At 48.2% G+C, this 22,872-nt stretch overlaps 1 protein-coding gene across 1 annotated transcript in view; it reads right to left on the bottom strand.

The window, feature by feature from the left end:
• Positions 1 to 6,119: 6,119 nt before the first annotated feature.
• Positions 6,120 to 22,872, bottom strand: part of LOC8051730 (scoloptoxin SSD14-like) — a 44,404-nt gene continuing 27,651 nt past the window's right edge. The window contains exons 7-10 of the mRNA XM_029978281.4: positions 19,002 to 19,192; positions 9,317 to 9,560; positions 7,526 to 7,639; positions 6,120 to 6,663 (exon numbers count right to left, since the gene is read on the bottom strand). Of these exons, the coding sequence (XP_029834141.4) occupies positions 6,514 to 6,663; positions 7,526 to 7,639; positions 9,317 to 9,560; positions 19,002 to 19,192 (699 nt within the window). The 3' untranslated portion in view covers positions 6,120 to 6,513. The remainder of the gene's footprint in view (positions 6,664 to 7,525; positions 7,640 to 9,316; positions 9,561 to 19,001; positions 19,193 to 22,872) is intronic.

The raw sequence follows: 22,872 nt of genomic DNA, 5'->3' as shown, positions 1-22,872 counted from the left end.
AACTGGACTCCCCATAGGGCATCCGCTGACCTGATGATATATATCCCCATTAAAACTAAAATTACACTGGTTGAGACAAAAACGCAAAAGGAGTATAACGTCATCAACAAGGAGGGTTGTGCGAGTGGACAACGACTGGTCTGCCAACAACCGGTCACGGGCGACATCAACCGCCAGGGTGTTGGGGACATTCGTAAATAATGAAGTCACATCAAAGGGTACCATAGCCTCGTGCGGTAGCAGGGTCTGAGCGCGTATAAGTTCAACAAAGTCACGGAAATTCCGGACGCTAAACTCATTGTTTCCCGTAAGAGGGCTCAGAATCATAACCAGATATTTGGAAAGGCTGTAAGTGGATGAACCAATAACATATACAATCGGGCGTAGGGGGCAACCCTGTTTGTGAATTTTGGGGAGTCCATACATCTTGGGTGTCGCGGCGTCAAAGGAGAAGAGACGACGGTATAGGTCGTCACTGATGCGTCCTTTCTTTTTCAGCTCTCGAAGGTGGTCAACTAACTCTCTTTCGGACTTAGCAGCGGGATCTCTTGATAGCCTCACGAAATAGCGACTGTCATTTATAACTTCATACATCTTTTTCATGTAGTCATCCCTATCAAGCACAACGGTTCCTTTTCCTTTGTCGGCCTTTAAAGTTATGATGGAGCTGTCTGACTTCAACTCATTAAGAGCAATGCGTTCTTGTTGATCTAAATTTGACCCGGCCGGTTTCACATTGTTCGAAACACTGACAACGCGGCTTCTCGCGAAATTTACCCCTGTGACATCGTGCACATGTCTGAGTTTCTCTTCAATTTCAATTATGAAGTCACGTTTTGGAACGTACCATGGAGCAAGGGCATAGTCCAGTCCTTTGGATAGCAGAAATTGCAAGCCAGGGTTGGTAATAGTAACATAAGGTACGTACGGCAGAATTCCCTGCCATAAATAAAATGATTTGGCTAACGCCAATTTAACGCGAAATAGGTGCAAAGAGTTTTGCGATAGGAAGCGTAAACCGAAAAAAAGGAAAAAAAAAAGAAAGACTGAAGGAAAGAAGAAATAAAAAAAAATCTGGTGACGTGGCCAAAAAAAAAATTCTGTTCATGTGATTTTTCTTGTTACGTGACGAAAAAAAAATATAAAAAAATAAACGAAATAAAAAAAGAACACGAGAAAAAAAACCAGCCCGGTTCCGCTTGATCGTGAAACTAGCGCGCTGTCCGCTGCGCCAACATAACTTTTTTTTTTCTTTCTTTATTGCAAGTTGCGCCAACATAACTCTGCCTGTAATGCTCACGCATTCTCCCATCATAGGAGAAAGCTTAGTTGCCTTCGTAGTTTTTCATGCATGTGTTATTTTTATTTGTGGCAAGAGTTCACGCCCAGAATGCTTTTAGAGTTTTCGAGCAAAACGAGTTTTCTTCATCCGAGTCACCTTCTAGAACCAGTAGACCGCACTGGGTCGTCCGGCTAATCAAGCAGCTTTTTTTCAAATTCTCTAACGTGCCCGTCCTCGGATCCGAGGTCGCCGTTTGACAAGCTTAACTTTCTTCCACCTTTTAGCCGGATCCCCCACGGCAGCTTTGTTCCGTCCCCACTCCCTCTCGAGAGGATGGCTCGCCCCGAGGCTAATCCCATTCTCAAGACGCTCTTTCCACCCAACGATGGCCCTTTCCCTCCCCGTCCCCTAGCTTCGGGAGAGAAGGTTCTTCTCTGTAGAACGTCCCGTTTGTACAGCGGCCTTTAAAGTTCAGATTGTCCTGTCTGTATCGTCCCTTTTGTGTCTCCACTTTTGATGTTTAAAAAGTATCAACACGCTAAAATAGTAAATTCCCGGGATTTTATTTTCATTCCCCAAGTGTGATGCGGGAGCCGCGCCACGGAGCCCCGGTCGTTTCCGCTCTTTGTTATCGCTAGGATTTGACAGTGCTCAATCACAATGCAAGACACGCACAGACCCACGCTCGCTTTTGCAATGCGCCGCTTAATAATGATATCTCTTGTGGAAACGTGCGTACATCCGTCTTGCGCAGTGTTAGCTCAATGGCAGCACTTCCTGTAAAGGCGGATTCACACCGGGGATGTAAGCAGTCGCGCGATCCAACTAAATCGCATCGCAAAAAAAAAAAAAATAAATAAAAAATAAATAAAAGCAATTAGTTGGTCAATTTGGCGTGCGCGATGAGCGAGTCCAACGCCTTCGTTGGCGAGTCGCTTCTCAAAAACTCTCGCTCCGAACGCCGTTGGTTGGCTCGGCCTCTCCGCGACGAGAGTGCATCGTAAAAAGTCGGGTCAGCAAGCGACTGCTCAAAACCCGGCACTTTTTGCCCGCGATGGTCGCTTTTGCGATGAAAGTTATGGCGCGACTAGATCGCATCGCCGGTGTGAACGCGCCATAATGTCGAACCAGTCTCACGGCGCGCCCCGATATTGGCTTGTGTACCTACGCGCGAGTGCAACCTCTGGCACAATTTATTTGCGTTTGCAAAGCCTGCTCCAGCCGCGTTAAAACATTCAGCCAACCTTTGGACTGCAGAAATCAAGAGACACCCAAAATAAGATAAAGTTGGCAGCGGAATAAAACTTGATTTCTATTTAATTAAGATGAAGACCACCCGCGTACATCAAATATTTCATCAGCCGAACTCCAAGGCAGTAAGCCCAGTTCTGGCATTTGTTTGGCAACTTTGGCCCGTAGCTGCCAGATCACAGCCAAACTATCGGGAAGCGAAGCCTAACTTGGGCGCTCGTTTGGCGACCTGGGCCCAAAGATGCCAGATCTCAACCGAACTACAAGGTAGTAAGCCTAAATCTTGCACATTTGTGGCGATTTTGGCCCGAATGTGCCAGGTGACAACCGAACTGTGAAAAAGTGAAGCCTAACTTTGGCATAAGTTTGGCGATTTTGGCCCGAAAATGCCGAAGCTCTGCCGAACTACAAGGTAGTAAGCCTAACTCTGGCACATCTCTGGCGATTTTGGCCCGAATGTGCCAAGTGACAGCCGAACTGTCAAAAAGTGAAGCCTAACTTTGGCATTAGTTCGGCGATTTTGGCCCAAAAATGCCAAAGCTCTGCCGAACTACAAGGTAGTAAGCCTAACTCTGGCACATCTGTGGCGATTTTGGCCCGAATGTGCCAGGTGATAGCCGAACTATCAAAAAGTGAAGCCTAACTTTGGCATTAGTTTGGCGATTTTGGCCCAAAAATGCCAAAGATCTGCCGAACTGCCGGGCAGTAAGCCTAAATCTGGCATTTTTTAGGCGATTTAGGCCCGAAGATGCCAGACGACAGCCGAACTACCCGGCAGCGAAGCCTAAGTTTGGCACTTGTTTGGCGAATTAGGGCCAAGATACCCAGACTGTTGCCAAGGGAGGTCAGGTTTGGCACTACTTTGGCTTCTTCGGGCTTTTTAATGCCCTAAACTGCCAGACGCAAGCCAAGTTTTGGCCCAGAACTCGGTGCTGCCTGGGCACCTCTGGAAGCAAGTTCAAGTAACCGGCTGGGATAAACTTTAATCATCTCTTAACATCACAGCGCAGGACCCAGTAACAGTTCAGACAGCCATCAAAGAAGTCATGTTGGAATGCACCACGACTATGCACGGTGCACAGTGATCAACCAACACCTGATCCCCACCTTCTCCGCCTGTGGCAACAGCGACTTGAAGGGGTCACATTGGCAGCCATACAATCCGACGACCATCAACTTCAGGATGAGGCCCCCTCGTGGCAGCTAAGGCGCACCACCACGAGGAACGACTTATACAGCAACGCTGGCTTGACTGGTGTGCCTCGCTGAGTAACCCGAAGCACCATGACGCTCTTTGGCGGACTTTCACGCTAAAGAACGACCTCGCCAAGCTGAAGGCCGGACTGGGAACAATCAGTTCCGTCTGGGGCTCACCGACGATGGGTTTGCGGCGCGCGCGGCGGATACCTTTTTTCCCCCGACATACCAGCACGTCTGTAGCGCCCCCTGTCACGGATATGCCAGACGCCACTGGCACTACTACATCCTGCACTCTGGCTGAGCTTCAAGACGCCATCGAGAGTGCAAGTCGGCGCTCCGCTCCAGGACATGACGGTCTCCCATACGAGGTGTACAAGAACCTCGAGGGAGAGGCAGTCACAGACCTGCTAGCTATCATCAATAAGATCTGGGAAGCCGGCGAGCTCCCCACATGATGGAAACACTCGATCGTAGTGCCCATTCCACCGACTGACTATACCACTGACTCCGACCATCTGCAAAATATATGAGCGGATGATGGCTAAACGTATCTCTTGGTGGCTGGAGGCCCACTGTCTCTATCACCCCAACCAAATTGGATTCCGGCAACATCTTGGAAGGGAAGATGGCCTCGAAGGCCTTGCAAATGAAGTCCTGTGTAGGATTTGATACCTATATAAGCACCCCTCGTTCTCAAATAAAATTCAGCTGTATTTGAGACTTTGTGTTTGTCCGTCCCTCATTGTCCCAGTCTCGGTTTTTTTTCTCGAAATGTTTAAGTCCTACATCTGTCACCCTATAGCCACTTGGTTCGCACACTTGTAGCTACTAACATTTCAAAGGCCTATGACAGTATCGCTCACGCCCCACTGCTGGAGGCGATGGTGGCCCTCGGCCACCCCACCTCGTGTCATAAATGCTGTCTACGCCTTTATTACCAACAGAATTTTCGCCGTCCGCCTATCACATGTCGAGTCGTCAAATTTCCCATCAAACTGTGGCGTGCCATAAGGCTCAGTTTTGCACCGCTCCTATTTAACATTGCATTCCTTCTACTGGACTGGGCTAGCTCTCGCTGATATACAACACCTTCGTTGTTTTTTTTATTATTTACGCTAATGATGACACAATGGGGTCAGTTCACAAGTTCTTGTCCATATTTTTTTTACAGAAAGGGAGCTACGCTTTCTAATTTTACAAGAAAAAAAAAACGACTTGGTAAATACATCTTTGACGAAAAGTTTAGATTGCTCCGTGCAGGCGTCAATTTCTACGGTCCATTTAGTTCGAGCCTGGTGACTTGGGACACCCTATATTTAGTGTTAAACGTTCATAATTAATGAAGTGGTCTTGTAATTCATTTACATCCTTTTTAAAACGGGTAATGGGACATCACTTTTTGTTTCGTTTCGGATTTAAATGGGATGGAAAGTTGGGGTTGTTAGGGCTATGTAGCCTGTAACACCGGCCAACGTAATGGGGCTCAATGAAAGTTGGGAGAAGCCAACGATTGAAGATAACGTTACAAGACAGCACGCTGGTTAAAGTTAAACATTTTTAAGACCCAAGAGGAAGGCTACAAAGAGGGGACAAACACTAGACTTGTGTTTGTCCCCTCTTTAGAAACCTAAGCCAACCATCCTTGATTTAAAGATCGTTGAGAGCGCTCGTGTAACTGGTGTAATAATTGTGGGACTAGGCCAGCAAGAGAACTGCATATAGTTTTACATTGCTTAAAACAAGCTTTTTTTATTATTATGAGGCCACTAAGAACTAAGAAGCATGGGTTTTCACTTTTTCTTAACTGCTTTTGAATATCTCAAGAGCTGGAAATAAAATATTTCGCTTTTCTCATCCCTTGGTCAACATCAGAAAGACTGCTGCTATAAACACGCTTTCAAAATATTATTCTGGAAGGCTCTTCTGCAGCAACAAGTTGTGTACGTGGGTTCGAAGCACTCGCGGTTGAAGTCTTCGATGTGCGTTCCTCAAAATTGCTCGCGACTACTGTATTACAAACTATGCATACTTTTTTCTCAATAATTTTAGTTTTTTTTTTTTATTGCAGAGCTTATCTGCACGAATTTGTAAGGATGCGGAGCCACCGGTTCTCTTTCCTGTTTTGCCTATTCAGTGACTTTGTGATGCTTTGACGCCTTTCTCAAACCCACAACTGCGTAAACAACTCGTAGAAAGTATATACCCTACATAAACATGTCTCCAAACGCGGATTAAACGCTGCACCAAAAATAAACATTTCCTTTGACAACACATAATGAGAATGCGGCATTTTCTTACCTTTCTCAGAAGTGAGTAGTTGAAAGTCAGGAACAGATCAAGTTTTCAAGGCGGGAGTGCCAATTATATCATTTTTATTATGCGCATAATTGCAAGAATTAGAAATATAAATTTCCATGGGTCCTATATTATGTCCTACTAAATAAAAAGAAAGCAATAAAAAAAATCTAGAAAGCAGAAAAGATAGGAAACTGCCGAATTGGCGGAAGCAGTTCCAGTCCAAATGACTGCAGCGCCCTGGAACCAGTGCGGTCAGTTCCGGTACCAGCGGGGAGCACCCGATCTTGCTGGTTCCTTTGCCGACTTGCTATAGAAACAGAGTCTGAGCTAGACTGCATGAAAGAAAGCATTGAAAAAGCTAACGCACGATTTGAGTGACACTTGAAGCCGAACCTCACGCGCGAGCACGCCCCCAGGCTTGGCAGGCTTTCTTCCACGCAGTCATTCAAAGGCGCCGTTTCCAGCAAGTCCGGCCCGACGTCTCACAAGCCGTCCACGATGCCGCCTTTGCGGAAGTCTGCGGCGGCGTAAATGACGCGGTCCTGCGACTTGGCGATGGCGTTGACAGAGGCCGGACGCCGGTCGATGGCCTTCAGCACGTGGCCCTTGCGCCGCAGCTCTTCCAAAACGTCCTGCGTGAGGGAAGTTCTCGTTAGTTTAAGATGTCGTCGTCCCCAGCCCTCGAGAAGAAATGAATGAAATCAGAACTATATTCTACGCATACTGTCCGATGTAATATCTCGGCTTCAGTACTCAGTTACTGACTGCTTCAGAAACGCAGCGCGTGGCTTGCTGCATTCTCGCTTCTCGCTCCCTGGTGTGTTCTTCAGCGTTCTCAATGACTAACGTCGTAACCTTGTTGGCTGTGGAGGACGAAGAGCCGAACATCTTATTATCGCTTCCTATCCAAATAGATGTGGCATTGGCCGATAAGCGCGCATAAGAACAAATCACGCACCCAGGAAGCCTGGACATAATGAACACTGCGCTCTTATTTTTTTTTAAGTTGCCGTTTCCTATAGTTAGGCAGCAGGTCAGAGTTCAGTTGAGGCCATGGCTGCTGGTTCTGCTAACTCTGTCATTATTTATATCCGAAAAGTATAGTACGCGGCTCAGGAGTCTACTGCGCCATGACGTTAATATTGCATTCAAATTTAGTTTTTATAAAATTCTAAAATATCACCCAAGTTTTCAAGTTTAAAGACCATAGCTGCAGAGCGGTTACTTGCGTCTAAAGTTAAGTGGGCCGAACTCTTTGTGGTTTCAATTTCTTTAGAGTGCCACCGGAAGGACTGCACTATAGTTGGTGACCGGTTAAGTGTTCAGAACAAGTTTCTCCCACCTTTTTTTATACTTCAGCAGAGCGAACGCTGGAGTGGAGGTGACCTCCTATCTAGAGTTAGCTCTGCTAAACTGGAAAAGACTGGGTGGAGCTTCCCCCAAGTTCTTAACCTGTCTCCAGCTATAGAATGCAAGGCCGAAAGAGCGACGCACCTCAGAGAACTTGTGCTCGTAGACGACGTCGTTGGGGAGCAGCTGGTGGTGGAGCCTCGGCGCCTCGACAGCGTCTCGGAGGCTCATGTCTCTCCACAGGATGTTGTGCATCACCTGAAACACGCGCAGACGGATTACTTTACTGCGGAATACGCCACACCCTGCGAAGAACCAATGGCGATTTTGTGCTGACGGGCTTTGAGTACTCGGTAGCGGCTGGCCTCGCGCAGCCTCGAGGAGGGTGCCGCAATCTATCATCGTGGAAACCCGTCGAGACAGCTGTGACGCTAGTCTCAGTTGTCTTAGCGAATCCCGTATCTCGGTGTGCCGGTGGCAGTTTTCGATACCTCGGCGCACCGTGAAATCCCGGTGCGCGCGTGTTCTCTAGGACGTGGTCCGTTCTCAAGGGAGGATAATTTGGTGCTGTAGGCGTCCTGTCCAATGCAAACGAGTGGAGTAATGTGTATTCTCCTAATAAAGTATTTGGAGAGGCAGTGCTGTTCAAGGCAAGGCCGAATGAGCGACGCTTGTACCGTGATATAGACTTAGCCATCAAAAAGAATGTCTGATCTCATAGTACTATTCGATCAAATGTTAACGCTTGGCAATGTCCAAAAATACAATTCAACGGAATGTTAAAAGCACAGTGAGCGGGCGTATAGCAGCTATGGATAGGCGACGGCGGGAAAATATTTAACGGATAAAACTGGGTTGGTCATTGCTCCGGCGCTATATGGCAATTCGATGATCAGGAGTGGGAAAAGAGTTGCATATTCATAGGAGCTCACATCTGTTTCCTACTCACTTTCAAGTACAATATTAATTTATATGCTAAAGACCGACATAAACCTCGTTTCTCTGCAAGGCATAAAATACCCTTCCGCGGCATTTCCGATTGCGAAAATAGCAAGCACAAAAATTACACTAAAACAAAAAATCGTTCCGCGTGATTTTTATTTTGTGTGAAGGAAATAAATTTTCCACAAGGAAAAGGTGAAGGGAGGAGAGAGAGTGGGAGCAGAGAAAGCGAGGAAGGGTAGGTTAGCAGGAGTAGGTGAACAAGAGTAAGCCAACGGAAACAGAAATAACCTGCACCTCCCAGATAAGAAAGTTACAGGTCTGAACTTTCGTCATTTCCTCAAGAACGATGCGGGGCACAGCGAGTACGGCTTCATCGCTTGGACGGACCTTGTATCCTCACTAACCGAACACGGGTCTCGACCAAACAACGACTCAGTATCCATCAGCGCTCCGCATTTTCTTTAATTGAAGCCACACATTTCGCGCTATACTCTTAATCGCGAATTTCACCAAAGTTTCGGTTGTAAACGAAACATTTTGGTAAAAAAGTTCCGCTTAAACAGAAGCAATACTTCGCAGCTCATAAAAATCCGTGTTTCAGGTATTTGCAAACTCATCGTACTTTATAAAAAACAGGGTTTCATATAATTGATAATTATAAATGAAATCTAAAAAAAACACTCTCTGGAGTTTTAATTGGAGCAGATTGGTGCTAAAGTGAAGAAGGGTAAGGGGAGCCATGAGGAAATGAAAGGACAACCCGCGTATCGCCTACGTGTGCCAAGTAAAAAGGAAAGAGTAAAAATGAAGCGAAGGGAACCGGCGTTCCACATATAATCGCTGAATCACATAGACATTTGACTTCTTCCAGGACGAATTCGTCGAACGGTAATTTAAGTGGAACCTATCGGGAAACAGATTAAGTGTGTACGACTTTGTTATCTAGCAGACGTCAAAAAGCTCCCGGTGAGAGACTTGTGGCACACGCACGAAGGATGCTGAGCTGACGATCCTGGCACCCCCCGAGGCCCCGATGACCAGCACGGCGTCCCCTCGGCGATCGAGTAGCAGGCTGGGCGCCATGGTGGTGACGGGCCGCTTGCCCGGCGAGATGTAGTTGTTCTCGTTGGGCGTGTAGCCCAGGACGAGCGGCTGGGGCCGGGGCAATGTGAACTCGGACATGTGGTTGTTCAGGATCACGCCCAGCGAGGACGCGATGCAACGGGCCCCGAAGCTGTGTCGACCACAGAACGAAACCTTTCATCGATTGCTCGGTCCTCGAATGTTTTAAAACTTTAAAGATCATTCACACAGGAGCTTACGTTTGCTTAACGTTTTAGTACTACTGCGGGTAAGTGGGGGCATTCGTGCCTCGTATACGTTGCGTGCATGGAGCACAAACGTCCTGGTGACTCGCGGTCGAAACTCAACGTAAGTGGATCTAAGTTTCCGTAACGCAACTCAGTGTAAGCAAATGGTACTGCATAAACAAACCTTCAAGCTTTTTTTTTTTTTTTTCAGTACAATTGATATTTGGTACGACCATTCACGACTGCTTACGACGGGATCAGGGCCGCCGCCCGCGGCATGTGTCGCAGTACAACGCAAGGTAGCCCAGCGGGGTCAAGGTCACTGGCTAAACCGGCCTTTAGGGTGAATCAAAATAAGATTGAAATCTAAAACGCGAATTTTAACACGTGTTGGAAGGCTAAAAAGAAGAAAAAATAACACACGAGTACCAATAATGTAGGGGAGTACATTTCGAGTCAATTCAGCACAAATCGAGTTGGATTGACTAGTGCGTGGTTTTTCTGCACAATCTTAGTGATAAGCCGCTGCTACCGTTATTCAGCTGCAATGCCCTTGCCAAATATTAACTTATTCGATATTTTTAAGGTGGATTTGGCCCTAGGCACTGGTATACCATACACAACAGTTGCTTGAACAAAAATGAAAGCCGTTTACGACTCCCTGTAACACCGAATTAGAGCGCAGCTCTTGAGGAGGAAAGGGTAGTGAGGTCCACGTGTTCTCGGGGGGGGGGGGGGGGGTCACGTGACCTCGGGGGGGGAAGTGGCCACGTGACCTTGGTGGGGTCACATGACCCCCTCCCCAAGGTGACGTGACCTTGGGGGTGTTACGTGACCACGGGGGTCACGGGACCTCGGGGAGTCACGTGACCCCCAGTGAAATTTTTTCGCTAGATTTAGTGGGGAAATTTTTCCGCTAGACTTAACGGGGAAATTTTCCCCCTAGATATAGCGGAGAAATTTTTCCGCTAAACCTAGCGGAGAAGTTTTTGCCGCTAAATTTAGCGGAGAAATTTCCCCGCTAAATCTAGCGGAAAATTTCCCCGCAAAGTCTAGCGAAAAATATCCCCGCTAAATCTAGCGGAAAAATTTCCCCGCTAAATCTAGCGAAAAAATTTCCCCGCTAAATCTAGCCGAAAAATTTCCCCGCTAAATGTAGCGGAAAAGTTTCCCTGCTAAATCAAGCGGAAAAATTTTCCCGCTAAATCTAGCGGGAAAATTTCCCCGCTATATCTAGCGTAAAATTTTTCCGCTAGAGTTAGCAGGGAAATTTTTCTGGGGGGTCACGTGACCCCCGAGGTCACGTGACCCCTAAAATCACGTCCCCCGAGGTCACGTGACCCCCCACGTTACCTTGGGGAGGGGGTCACGTGACCTCAGGTCACGCGACTACACCCCAGGTCACGTGACCCCCCCCCCCCCCCCCCCCCAAGAACACGTCTTCAGTACCCTTCCCTCCTCCTCCTCAAGAGCTCCGCTCTAATTCGGTGTTACAGGGAGTTGTAAACGGATTTCATTTTTTACTTTGATAACGTCTTTGTTGGGTAAATTCTGGCCATCATCTAGAACAGGCAGAAAAGTGAACACTCGTTTCCGATTCCGGCATAGCGTGCAGTGCGTAGAACTTACTTGGACAGGCGCACTGTTTTGAAATTGCGGCCAATGTGCTCTCTCTCTCTCTGCTAGAAGAAGCCGCGGTTTCTTCAAGAGTACAGCTGTTTTTAAACGAAGAGTACGACAATGACAAACCCAAACTTTGCGATGGGGCGACAGCCCTGTCGTGTTTAGGCGGGCGATAACCTGTAGAATTTTGACTCTTTCCTATTAGCGGGGAACCTCGTTAAGATGCATGCAGGGTCGTTTAGCAGCATGGTGGAAACAGCATGCCTGGTAAGGCACGGACGTTCTCTTGCAATTTCGATAACCTCTCTATTCAAGTGGGTAAAATGGCCTACTACGAATTTTGCTCTTTAAGTGGAGTTCACAAACCACTGATTAAAGCTAAAGTTCTTTGTTGTCCGATCAAAGTGCGTCCATTCACGAAAAAAAAAAAAGGTCAGAATCTTTGGGAAGAAAAAATAATGACGCTTTAAATTCTTGCATCGCGGATATATAACTTCTCTTAGAATGAGGCGCGAAGCGGCTGATTTTCTTCTTGATTTTAAATTATAAATGAGAACGCCGCCAATTGCAGCCTGGAAGAATTGCTAAATACTCAGCAAGACACAACACGTGCTTAGCGCGATGCGACATTAGCGTTACAAAAAAACAAGGCATGATAACAAGTGGAGTCAAACTCAAGGAGGCTTGGCGTAGAAGTGCATGCGTCCTGCATGAGCACCTGGAGTACGAGACGCTCTCGTGCCCCGCGCTCGATCATAACACTCCAGTACACAACTTTATGGCCAGTTCACACGACGGACTGATCCGCGGATCGATTATTCAAGTGACGACATGTCCGCGGTTCGTCCGTCTCCCAAACGCATCCACACAAGGGAGACGACGAGCAGAGGCCAGCGAGGACGGAGCGAACATATTCGCCACCCCCACAGTGCCTCGAAGCTCCAACATCGCACCGTGGCGCCGTTGACGTTTGCTACCACGATAGATAATCGTACGCCGCTGTTACGTAGAAATCGAGACAGAACACCCTGGTAGACTTCGCACAAAGCGCCACTAATTTCACTAACCCAAGGCATGACAGTGGCACAGACATGGTCCTGCTCGAGAAGGGTTCAGCGTAGAAGCAACAAAATTCTTGTTTTGCGGAGAGGCGTTTGGAGATGCTTTCACGCACTCCGCGCTTGTGCACAACACTCAAGTACACCACAGCCACAAGAAAGGTTTTGCTCGCTGAAAGAATGATTGGGCGTGCAAGAATTATCGCGGCGTGCGCACTGATCTCCACTATAGGGGGCTGAATGGCGCACTGAGCAGGAGTGAAGCCACCGGAAGAAAGCGGCTTGTCCCGGAAGTAAGCGCTTGACAGGCTTTTCAACTCTTCCGAGTGCTGAATTGAAGAGCGTTCAGGGCACTAGATTTTTTCTTGTCATCCAAAGAGAGCCTGCTTGTTTCAAAGTAAAGCGCGAAACACATGTACGACGAATCCGTCCGATCCGGCGTGCGAACTGCCGGAAACAACTTCGGGGGTGAGGGTTTTCGTAGCACCGGAGTGCGTTGAAAAACCTCGCCTCCGACCGTCGTAGTGCCTGATCGGACGTCGGATCGGACGATTTCGTCGTACATGTGTTTCATGCGGACCCGAGAAGTCTCCTGGGAAGCCACTCGATGTGAAAAGTTTGAGATTCTAGTTGATCAAGTTTGTGTAGGTCCCACGTTCAAACGCCTTATTCTCGGGATTTAATTCAGAACGGGTGTATTAAAACCCAATCAAATACACAGAAAATCATGGACCAAAATAGCGTCTGAATACACTAGGAAGCCTAGCACACGCCTGACTTCCGAGACAAGCATCGAACTTCCGGTGGCTACACTTGCGCCAGGCTCGGAGAGCAGCTATGTACCAACACGGCCGGAAGGCCGCGCATGCGCGGTAGCTATGTGGGCAAAAGCATCCCGGCTCTCCGTGTTTTCGCCATTGCGTTCTATGGCGTGCGCTCGTTGTTGACATTGTAGGGACGCTTGTATCTTTATTTGTGCGTCGTATTTCTTCACAAGGTATGTGGTATGCTATGCCCGACTATTTGAGCTCGTGGCCCGAGCCTGAACGGCTGCGGTATCGAAACAAACTGTGCGTGGACGCGTCGCCTACGAAGATCCGGACGTCGTAAACAAGGTCTGCTAGACTTCCGACGTAAAGTTGCTGCCACGGAAGTCGACGGCTCACGTCGTCGTATATTTAGTTTTTTCGCCGAGCCAGTTCACGGCCGACACGGTGCAGGCGTACACGTCTCTCGAGGTCTACGATTACTTCGAGTCGGTTTCCGCACTGCCGGCGGGATCAGCAGTCTCTGGGTCTGCGGAAGTGTGTGTATTCATTAATTGATTAAATACACACAGTGTCTTCAAGTCAAGGTATATTTTTCCTACCCTCATGACCACAAGGCATGACAAGCAGTAACGGTTTGTCCGTTCTGCAGTCTTGGCGGTAACAGGTTACAAGTAACGGCGTTGTTGGTAACGCGTTATTTTTTTCAGAAACGTAGTAACCTACTCGTTACGTTTTCGACACAGTAACGGGTAACGAATTTATGTTACCATTTCAAGTAACGTAGTTACGTTAGTCGTTACTACTTCCCAAGTCTTAAAGAAATTACACTTCGATTTGTTTCTGTGTTTTAGGCGTCAAGCCATGTTTTTCTTTGCGTTTTTTCACGTATTTAGGTGAAACTGTAAAAAAGAGATGAAGTAATTATGTTCAGTTTCTGCATGAACATAATGTTTCTTGATATATGACCTGTATCGTCAAAACCGTAAAATGTGTTAAATTATAATTTAAAAAAAAGTAACGCAGAAGTAACATGGGTCACTTTTTATCGGTAGCGGTAGCGCGTTCCTTTTATTTTTAGGTAACGTAGTTCAGTAACGCGTACCATTGATTTGCAAGTAACGAGTAACGTATTTCGTTACTTTTTTCGGTAACGCCTACAACACTGCCGTTCTGTCGCCGATCCCCTTCTGCTGGGTAGCACGGGCGTAGCGAGCATCCGACGAGCGCTTGGCCGTTGCTTTGTGCGCGAACACCATGGGGACAAAATTCGGGTGGTCTCGATCAGACAACGGTTTCCCTGCACATAAGCAAGCCTCGGAACGGAGATTGAAATGGGAGCCGCACTTGCCTTTAAGAAACTGTTTGCCGCACAAACGGTCGTTCGCGCGAGGCGACCATTCTTTTCGATCCACGGATATTATCCACCTTCTATTATGCCTTTCAGAGTCTGCCGGGAACTTGTGGAAACTCATTCCGCTGCTTTTCTTGTACATTTCGGTGCAATTAACGGCAACACAGCTTCGCGGCATGCTGAAATGCTATGACGCCCATGCGAAAGGTGCGCGCTATTGCCCACAGCCCCCGGGCTCCGGCGCGATCGCAGCGCCGCCGCAGCTCCGTGACGTCAAGCCCGGTGCTAGACGAGTTTTAACGGGAGCTTCTTGACATGGACCCGGAAAAGTACCGGAACCTGTATCGCGTCAGCCGGACAAAGTTTCTTTCACGTGTAAAGCAAAAATCGCGGAACAAAATGACCCCCCCCCCCCCCCCCCAAAAAAAAATGGAAGAAAACATGGTACTCTTGCCAAACTAAACGCCTTTTCAAGTCAATCTTCTGCAAAAAAAAAAAAAAAAAATGTGAGTGAAAAGGCGCTCCACCTTATCAGTCAGCCGGTCCGCGGACGAGGCGCGAATCGCAGGAATTGGTGACGCGCCGATCACGTGGTACACCGTCCGCGGACATAAATCGCGATTCGGTCCGTCGTGTGAAACGGCTAAAAGGTGCCCTGAGGTGATGCTCCTGCATAAGAAAGGTAGCGACATCTCCCTGCTCCTCTGACGCGCACACCTTTGTTTTGCTTTTTTACAACCGCGCGTTGACTGTAGCGCCGCCTGGATCGGCCCAAGATAGCATATGTCCTTCCTGTACTTCAGCCAGAGCGCAGTCAAAAGCTGAAAGACACGCAAATACATACACAGGCTAAAAGCGCACTGTCATAGTCTACCAGCCTGGAAGGATGTGCTCAAAGAAAGAAGATGCAAGCTGTGACGTTGCACAGTCGGCGTTATTTGATTGGCTACATGAGCTCACAGCATGCACACCACCCCGACAGCATAGGCATTCCTTCTCCCTCCTCCTCTGACGCACACACCTTTTATCTTTATGTCTCGCTTTTTTACTCCCGCGGGTCGACGGTAGCGCCGCCTGAATCGGCCCAAGATGGCAGGCGGCATTTTTCAAATGATGTCGCTACTTTTCCGTATAAAGGGGCTTTACCCTGAAGAGGTTTCTGAGATCGCAAAATAGGGCACTAACTCACTGTGCTGGCTCGAAACATCCTAAAAATTTCTTAATCCTAGCAATACACGGCCGATTTCTCTATTAAAAAAGCTATCAAAAATTGCCACACACCGATGTCATCTCGGGCGATGGGAGGAGCATGTTCCCAAACCAGGACCACTGACAGCAAATAGCAAGCGAAGGATCCTCACACCTCTGACCAGTGGACCCGCGGAGTGATATCTCGAATACGCATGGCTCGTTGGTCATTGCTCATGCCCAGCCCGGACTACGATTCAAACACGATGGAAGAAATACATTTAGGTGATGACTCTGGCCGCTCTTCCCGCGGGGAGCGAGCGACCAGATCCTGTTCGGAGCTGGCCTCGAATCAGGAGTAGTTAGTTCCGCGCCGCCGCGGAGGGCGCTACGGTGTGAGGTCCCTCCTTGGAGGCCACTTTGTCGGTGGCGCAGCGTGCTCGCCTTTTTCGCGGTGTGGTGGTGTGGACAGTGGTGGTGGTTTGCGGGCAGTGGCTGGCCTTGTGTTCTGCTTTGGTGCAGTGGCGATCATCGGTGCCACGATCGTGCTCGAAGATTAGCTTTAACCCGAAGAAGAAGAAGGAAAAGAACACAGATTTACGGACTCCGGCGACTTGGTGGCAGCGTTGAGGCGGTGAGTTACAACAGGCAGCGCTGAGCGAGGGAATGCGGGATCACACTGGGAGAAACAACCGGAGCGGTGGGTTTGGGAGGGACCGCATACTTGAGCGCCATCTACCTCAATGCGAGTGAAGCGCTCGGTGCGCCGAACATAATATGGTCGCCGCGTCGGACAGAGAGTCATCACCTAAATATTTCTTCCCCTGTGGTCACTAATCATGGTTTCAGTGAGTGATAAGCACCTTGCTAGGCCTTCCCACCGACATGAGCTGTCGCTGAAGTTAGGATTGTTGTTGTTGCTTCCGGAACCCGTGAATCGAGCGCGTATATCCTTTCGTTTACTGCTCGAAGTTTGGAAGCGCGCGAAGAGCACTTAGACCTATGCTCGTTGGTCTCCAAGGCGAAATATCCGAGCGGTGTTGGCAGACGTGAAGCTATCGTAGAATTCCATCGTAACAATTACACACAACTTCCGATCGTTTCGCTCGGCATATTCGGGTTTGTTTTTAGGTTTCGTCCTACGCACGTTGTGCCTGATAGCAAAAGCAAAATACACCTAGCGAACAGTTTCTGCTGCTACGCACTAAAGCACACAACCAAAGCAAAGCAAAGCGGAGAAAATAGGGAGTTTTCGTAGATCGTTTTCGCCGTCCCGCAACGCCCTGCGCAACTCGCTACGATACCCGGAACTCTACAGTCAAGGCCATGGGCGCGCAGGCGCAGTAGCGGCTACTTCGTCGCGGAGGGCTTAGCGGAGGGGAAAACGCGGTCTACGAAAACTCCCTAATGGGGCCGCCGCGTCGGACAGAGAGTCATCACCTAAATGTGTTTCTTCCACCATGGATTCAACCCAGCGCGAAGCGCCCAAGAGCATATCACTCCAGTGAAAAAAAAAAAAAGAGTAGTGCTCTTTTTTAGATGATTATTGCAGTATTATGTTCCCTCTCCACGGAAAAGTAATATTTTTCGCTACTCTTATTTGCTTTTATCCTTACAAAAGCATTCAGTTTTGTAATAACAGCGTTTGCAATATCAACAAAATGTCGCTTTTTCATTGGTCACATTTCGTTCTGGCGGCTGGATTGATGCTCCTCCCATCGTCGAAAATGACTTCGGTGTTTTAGATTTTTTATTGCCTTTTTAATGGGGAAATCAGGTGCACATCGTTATGATTTATGGAATTCAAGGATGCTTAGAGCCCGAAGGGTGAGTTATCGTCATACTTAGGCGACCTCAGAAACCACCTCAGGGCACATTTAAAGGGGCACTGACACCCTAAGGGTTGTATTCTTTTTTTTTATTGTCTAAAACGATGGAAGTTGTAGTCATAGACACGCCAAAAAACGCATAGCGGAAAAATATTTTACGCGCGCGCGCGCCGTTCTATTTCTGGCGCTCTCCTCTGCCTCTCCTCGCCTCCTCGCTTCTTTTGATCGGTGACGTCAAAAATCATGAAATTTAGAAGCTTTGTAGGCGACATTTCTATAACATTTAATAACGGCAATCGTAATACATGTTTTTAACGCAATTGCGACCGCACTATGGGCCCTTCTTTTTAAAATACCAAAAATCAGTCTGTTGTAGTGCCGCCTCCTGGATTTGTATCTTCCCTCGGAAAACAGGCGACGCCGCTCAGAACCGTTTTTTTGCGGTCCGCCGGCGCTCGCTCCTCTCCTCCTCACTTTGGGTCGCGATGGCAACAGCACGGAGTCGTGAAAGAAAGTGAACTAGGACTCCGCAATATTTGACGTCAACGCACCGGCGCGGATCGAGCGGGAACTTCAAATTCGGCATTTGGAAATTGTTTTTTTTTTTTTTTACTTCCCAAATACTAAATTCCCAAGTTTAGAATTTTGAGGCTAATGTCCCAGAATCGTTTTCAATCGTTTCGGCTAATAAAAAAAAAATATGATTTTGATGTGTCAGTGCCCCTTTAAGTATAGAGGAGACACTTCATGCCACGCCACGCCACTTGGAACAGAAATTAACAGGGACGTAAGGTGCCTATGTGTCTTTCTGTCTCAGGGTGCAGACATCCTTTGTTACAATGAGTGCGCCAGGGAGTGATGCGCTGCCGCACTCAATGCATCACTTGTGCGGTAACACGGCGTCTAAGGATCAGCCAATGCTACACGCTAGAGCTGAGTCCCACCGAATTGCGCGCACTTCAAAACACATTAAAGAAAACGATTAGCGATAGAAATGGCTGAGATGTTACAACTCAAGCAAAAGCATGTGTTTGTATGAAGGCTCTCTGCCAGGACCCTGACCACAGCGCCACATTTGTCTTCGTGAAGAGGCGGCACGCGAAACTACCCAAGACCGCAGAGTGCTTGGTAAATACCATTTACCGGGACTGCGGTCTAACTTGAGCTTGACGCTTTGGTTGCAGTCTCAGCTTAAGGAATAACGGAATACAGCATTTTCGTCTACCCACCAACCATTCCAACCAGAGCACGGCGCTCTTACGTCCCCGTGCGCTCTCATGGTCCCTCTTCAGGCCGGTTCTCACATGCAGCGAAGCACTGATGTAGCGCTCCTCTCGTGTCGTCATCTCCTTATCGCCTGCCATGAGCAACAGTTTTGGCGGTGCAATACAAAGCGGGTGAACGCTTCCGTCAGTACGCGCTTAGCGCGAGGTCAGCGCTGTAGCGCTCCGCTGCATGTGTGCATGAATAGGCCTTTTGTCGGCTTCTATTCGTATATGTGCAGCCACTCTCCGCTGGCAGATAGGCGCCTCGGGACAGCACTCACGATTCTCCGAGCGAGCTGGTGAGCGAGACAGCGTCCCCCGTGGGGCTGAGGAAGGAGAAGTGCGACGACCCGTGCTGCGTGGCCCCGAGCCGGTGCAGGCCGTAGTGCCGGGGGTCGTCGTACGTGCGCTCGTCGTCGATCAGCCGCAGCGTCTTGCGCACGTGCTCGGCAGACAGCAGGTCGTGCACATGCTGCGAGACGAGCCCAATGCGCCGTGCTCAATTTAGGATTGTTGAAAACTTAAAGAAGCCATGAAACAATTTTTATACTTTTGCCAACTACTACTTAGAATCACTCCTAACGTTAATAACGAAATAACCTTGCCTCAGTTTTTCTTTCCATGCAATGGCAGCCGCCAAAAAAATTCGATAAATATGAGCATCGTTCATCCCCTCAACTCGCAGCCAGAACGAGTGGCCACGTAGCCTGGTGCCGATCCTATGCCGCCAAGGTTAATCGTAGCCATGTGCTGGGGTTGGCAAAGTAGAAAACGCGTGCTGAGCTCCAAGCATTGTTGGAGTTAGGCTATTCTCATCAACGCAGTAATTGGACACGAGCCGCTGTCCGAGTGTCCGCCTAGGAATTGATTGTTACGAGCCGAAATCCAGTGCTCACCCAGTTCTCGTGTCATACCCATGAGCCGAGCTCGACTGTCGTCAGGTGGGTGACTTGGATCCCACAATTATGACATAAAGCTTTGCGAAGGCGAGACTAAAAGAAATTGTCCCCTTTTATCCTCGCAAATTTACCGCGACAAAGTTTCTAACTCAGTGGCGGTCTGTGCAATTATACATGGGTCTGACAAGGACCAGTGCGCCTCTGCAAATTCATAAGCATTCCAACCCGATATCGTTTCGTGATCCCTCTAAAAAGGTCGCTGTTGCGTGGCATCATGGCATTGCTTGGGACAAGGGTCAGTGTATTAGACAGTGCCTGCCGAACGTTCCAAAAAAAGATACGTAGTCCATCATACTGAGATCACACAACAGTGCATTACTAAGGTCATAGTATCACCTTTATTTCGTGTGTCTTATGCGTCCCTCAACCAACGAATTCCTTACAACAAGCAGAAAATAAAAGGCATTTATAATATTCCAACACTCATCTGAAGGCTGCATGGTGCTCACAAATATATGCATTTGACTAAAATGGAGTGCACCACGACCAGTTTTTTAACCTCTTGCGACTGTTCACGACCGGCTGCTCATCAACACAACAGGTCTTAAAGCAGTCACAATAGGCTTTTGTGAACCAGCTTTAGCTTTTGCGTAGTAGCGAAGAACGTCAAGATGTTGTTGGGAGAAATGAAGCAAAGTTTTGAACTAAGATCTGTTGAAGTGCAAGAGATTTAAAATGAAGAATACGATCTCGTTAGTTCGCGGCACACGAGATCTTACAAATTTGCATAACAACTAGGGGTGAATTATGGGCATTTCAACGTCTTTAACTTACGATTTCCACATAATCGATAGAATCCACTTATAAGACCACAAAGATGTCACAGCAGGTTTGCTCGCGGCATGCTTAAAAAACTCCAATATTTACTTCGCCTTTCCTTTCCGCCAACCTGAAAAGCCGCGCAAGCATGCGTACTAAAAACTATTAATAAAGGCTGACTCACTCTGGTTGCCCTCTCTTTTTATTTTTATTTATTCATACTTGCCACGACCAATGTGGAGCTTTCTGTCGACATGTGAGGACGCATTTTTTCCCAGACCCTAGCTTATAACAGCTTCGCTGTAAAACTCAACGACAAAGACCTTGACCAGCTCCTCGACATATACAATCACATGTGGTCGGCCGGGAGACTACCAATCGATTGGAATCATTCCAACATATGTTTTATTCCCAAACACGGCTATAAACCCCACGAATTAAAAATCTCAGGCGTATCTCCCTCACTTCTTGTATGAAAAAGTTAACAGAAAAAATAGTTTGGGCTTAACTGGAATGGCACCTCCGAGCGAAAAAGGACCTGGCCCCAGCCCAAACGGGTTTCAGTAGAAATACATGCACTCAAGGTGCACTTACACATAAAACACAATGTATAAGCCCCAACTCAAGTTCACTAAGAGGCATGGGAGCCCTGGGCTTACACAAAGCACATGCCAACCTAAAACACGAAGCAATTCTATTCAAGCTTGTCAACACGGTAATGTGGACCACGAATGTACGACAACGTGCACGACTTCCTCACAAACCGGACGGCCTCCATAAACATGTCCAACGAAACAAATTCCATCTTCAAACTCAACAGGTGCACATCGAAAGGCTCTATTATATACTCCAAACCATTCAACCTTGCGATGACGAATTTACCAGCACAGTTGAACGATATCCCCGATTGGCATCACTCAATTTACGCGGATGACATTACGTTATGGACCACACGAGGAAGCCCCGGACAAATCCAGAACACTTTAACTGGGCTACGATGCAATCGAAGTATAAACCACCGCACTACAGTTCACCTTTGTCACGAATTCCAGTTTTATCTGTTTTTATTTATCCTTAACGTTCCGCCAATAGGTCTGCTTATCGTCTGTGTGGCGGCGTCCGCAGGAGAGAGGAAGAGTCGACTGTGGGACCGGGCGCTCAAGGTCGCTTGGGCGGAGCGTTCGTTGGGCGCTCTGGGAACAATTATTGTTTTCCGGATTGTCAGGGGCGACTGTCGGGGGAAGGGGGAGCGTGGGCAGCCCAGGAAGGTGCCGACATCGGCGGATGGGCGACGCGAACGGAAAGAATGTTGTAGTTGTTGTGTTGTTGCACCTTGAAGTTGTTGAAGCACCTTGAAGTCCTAACTTACATCCCACGTTCATATTCGCGGACTCGCAGCGAACCTTAAGAAATATAGCAACAATACCCTGAACAGTGTCACGGCTAACCTAGTCCATCAAATAAATTTCCGGTACTGCGATGAAAAATCCCGCCTTGTATGAACACTGGCCACCAAGGCGTCGCAGAAATGAAACAGCTCATTGTTTTACCCGCGAAAACCCCCCGGGCCCCGCCACGTCACGGCGGACCGTCTACTCTGCAGGGACAGCAAAAAACACTGGCCGAGCCCTGCTGAAGTCGAGTCTGGAAGAACAGCGGCCACCGCGGACCATGTACCCCCCCCCCCCCCCCCCCAAAAAACCATGTCCAGAGCTTCCCTTATCAGACAAGCCCAGACCAACTCCTCACCATCACACCCCATCTTCCACCACATTAACAAACGTTCCGAGTCCCCCACCTGCCCCGAATGCGGCGATTACACCTCCATCCCTCAAACCTACTAGTCCTGTAACCCGCCGACCCCCCCCCCCCCCCCCCCCTTCACTCTGCACATCCTTTCATGGGAGGAATGGCTGGCTCCACCTCCAGGCACCGACACACCAACCGCACTTCAAGCACTCGTTCACCAGTCCGGTCCCCTCGCGGAGTCCATGCGCGAGACTTGGACCGTACAGGCCACCCGGACAGGGACGTTAGACTCCTACAGAACTAAGTTTTCTTTTTGTCTCTCTTTCTGCGGGCTGCCATCTTAGTTTACTGGGCTGCGGAACGCGTTCATAGTATGTGCAAAAGTTATCTCCCGCGACTGAAGCAAAAAAGAAGCGTAAACATAATAAGCTATTTTTTATGTTTCTTACGATGTCAATGCCTATAGAACATTTCCATTTACCCTCGTCCCCGGCCGCGTAGTTAAAAAATCCAATATGAGGTATGAAAAAAAAAAAAAAAAAGCGAGGCATTACAACCTAGAACAAGTAAACGAACATAGTAAAGGCAAAACAAGAATCGCCATTAAACACGCGAGCTTTTCCCAGTGGTGCGGTGAGAGCAAAACGATGTTCTCACGCGTACCGGAAGTTCCGCGATTCAAGAT

This window comes from Ixodes scapularis, unplaced genomic scaffold (assembly GCF_016920785.2).
Source record: "Ixodes scapularis isolate PalLabHiFi unplaced genomic scaffold, ASM1692078v2 PGA_scaffold1__304_contigs__length_218370807, whole genome shotgun sequence".
In the NCBI taxonomy this organism is placed as follows: Eukaryota; Metazoa; Arthropoda; class Arachnida; order Ixodida; family Ixodidae; genus Ixodes; species Ixodes scapularis.
Note: the sequence above shows the minus strand (reverse complement) of the source record. Positions and strands in the feature narration are given on the sequence as shown.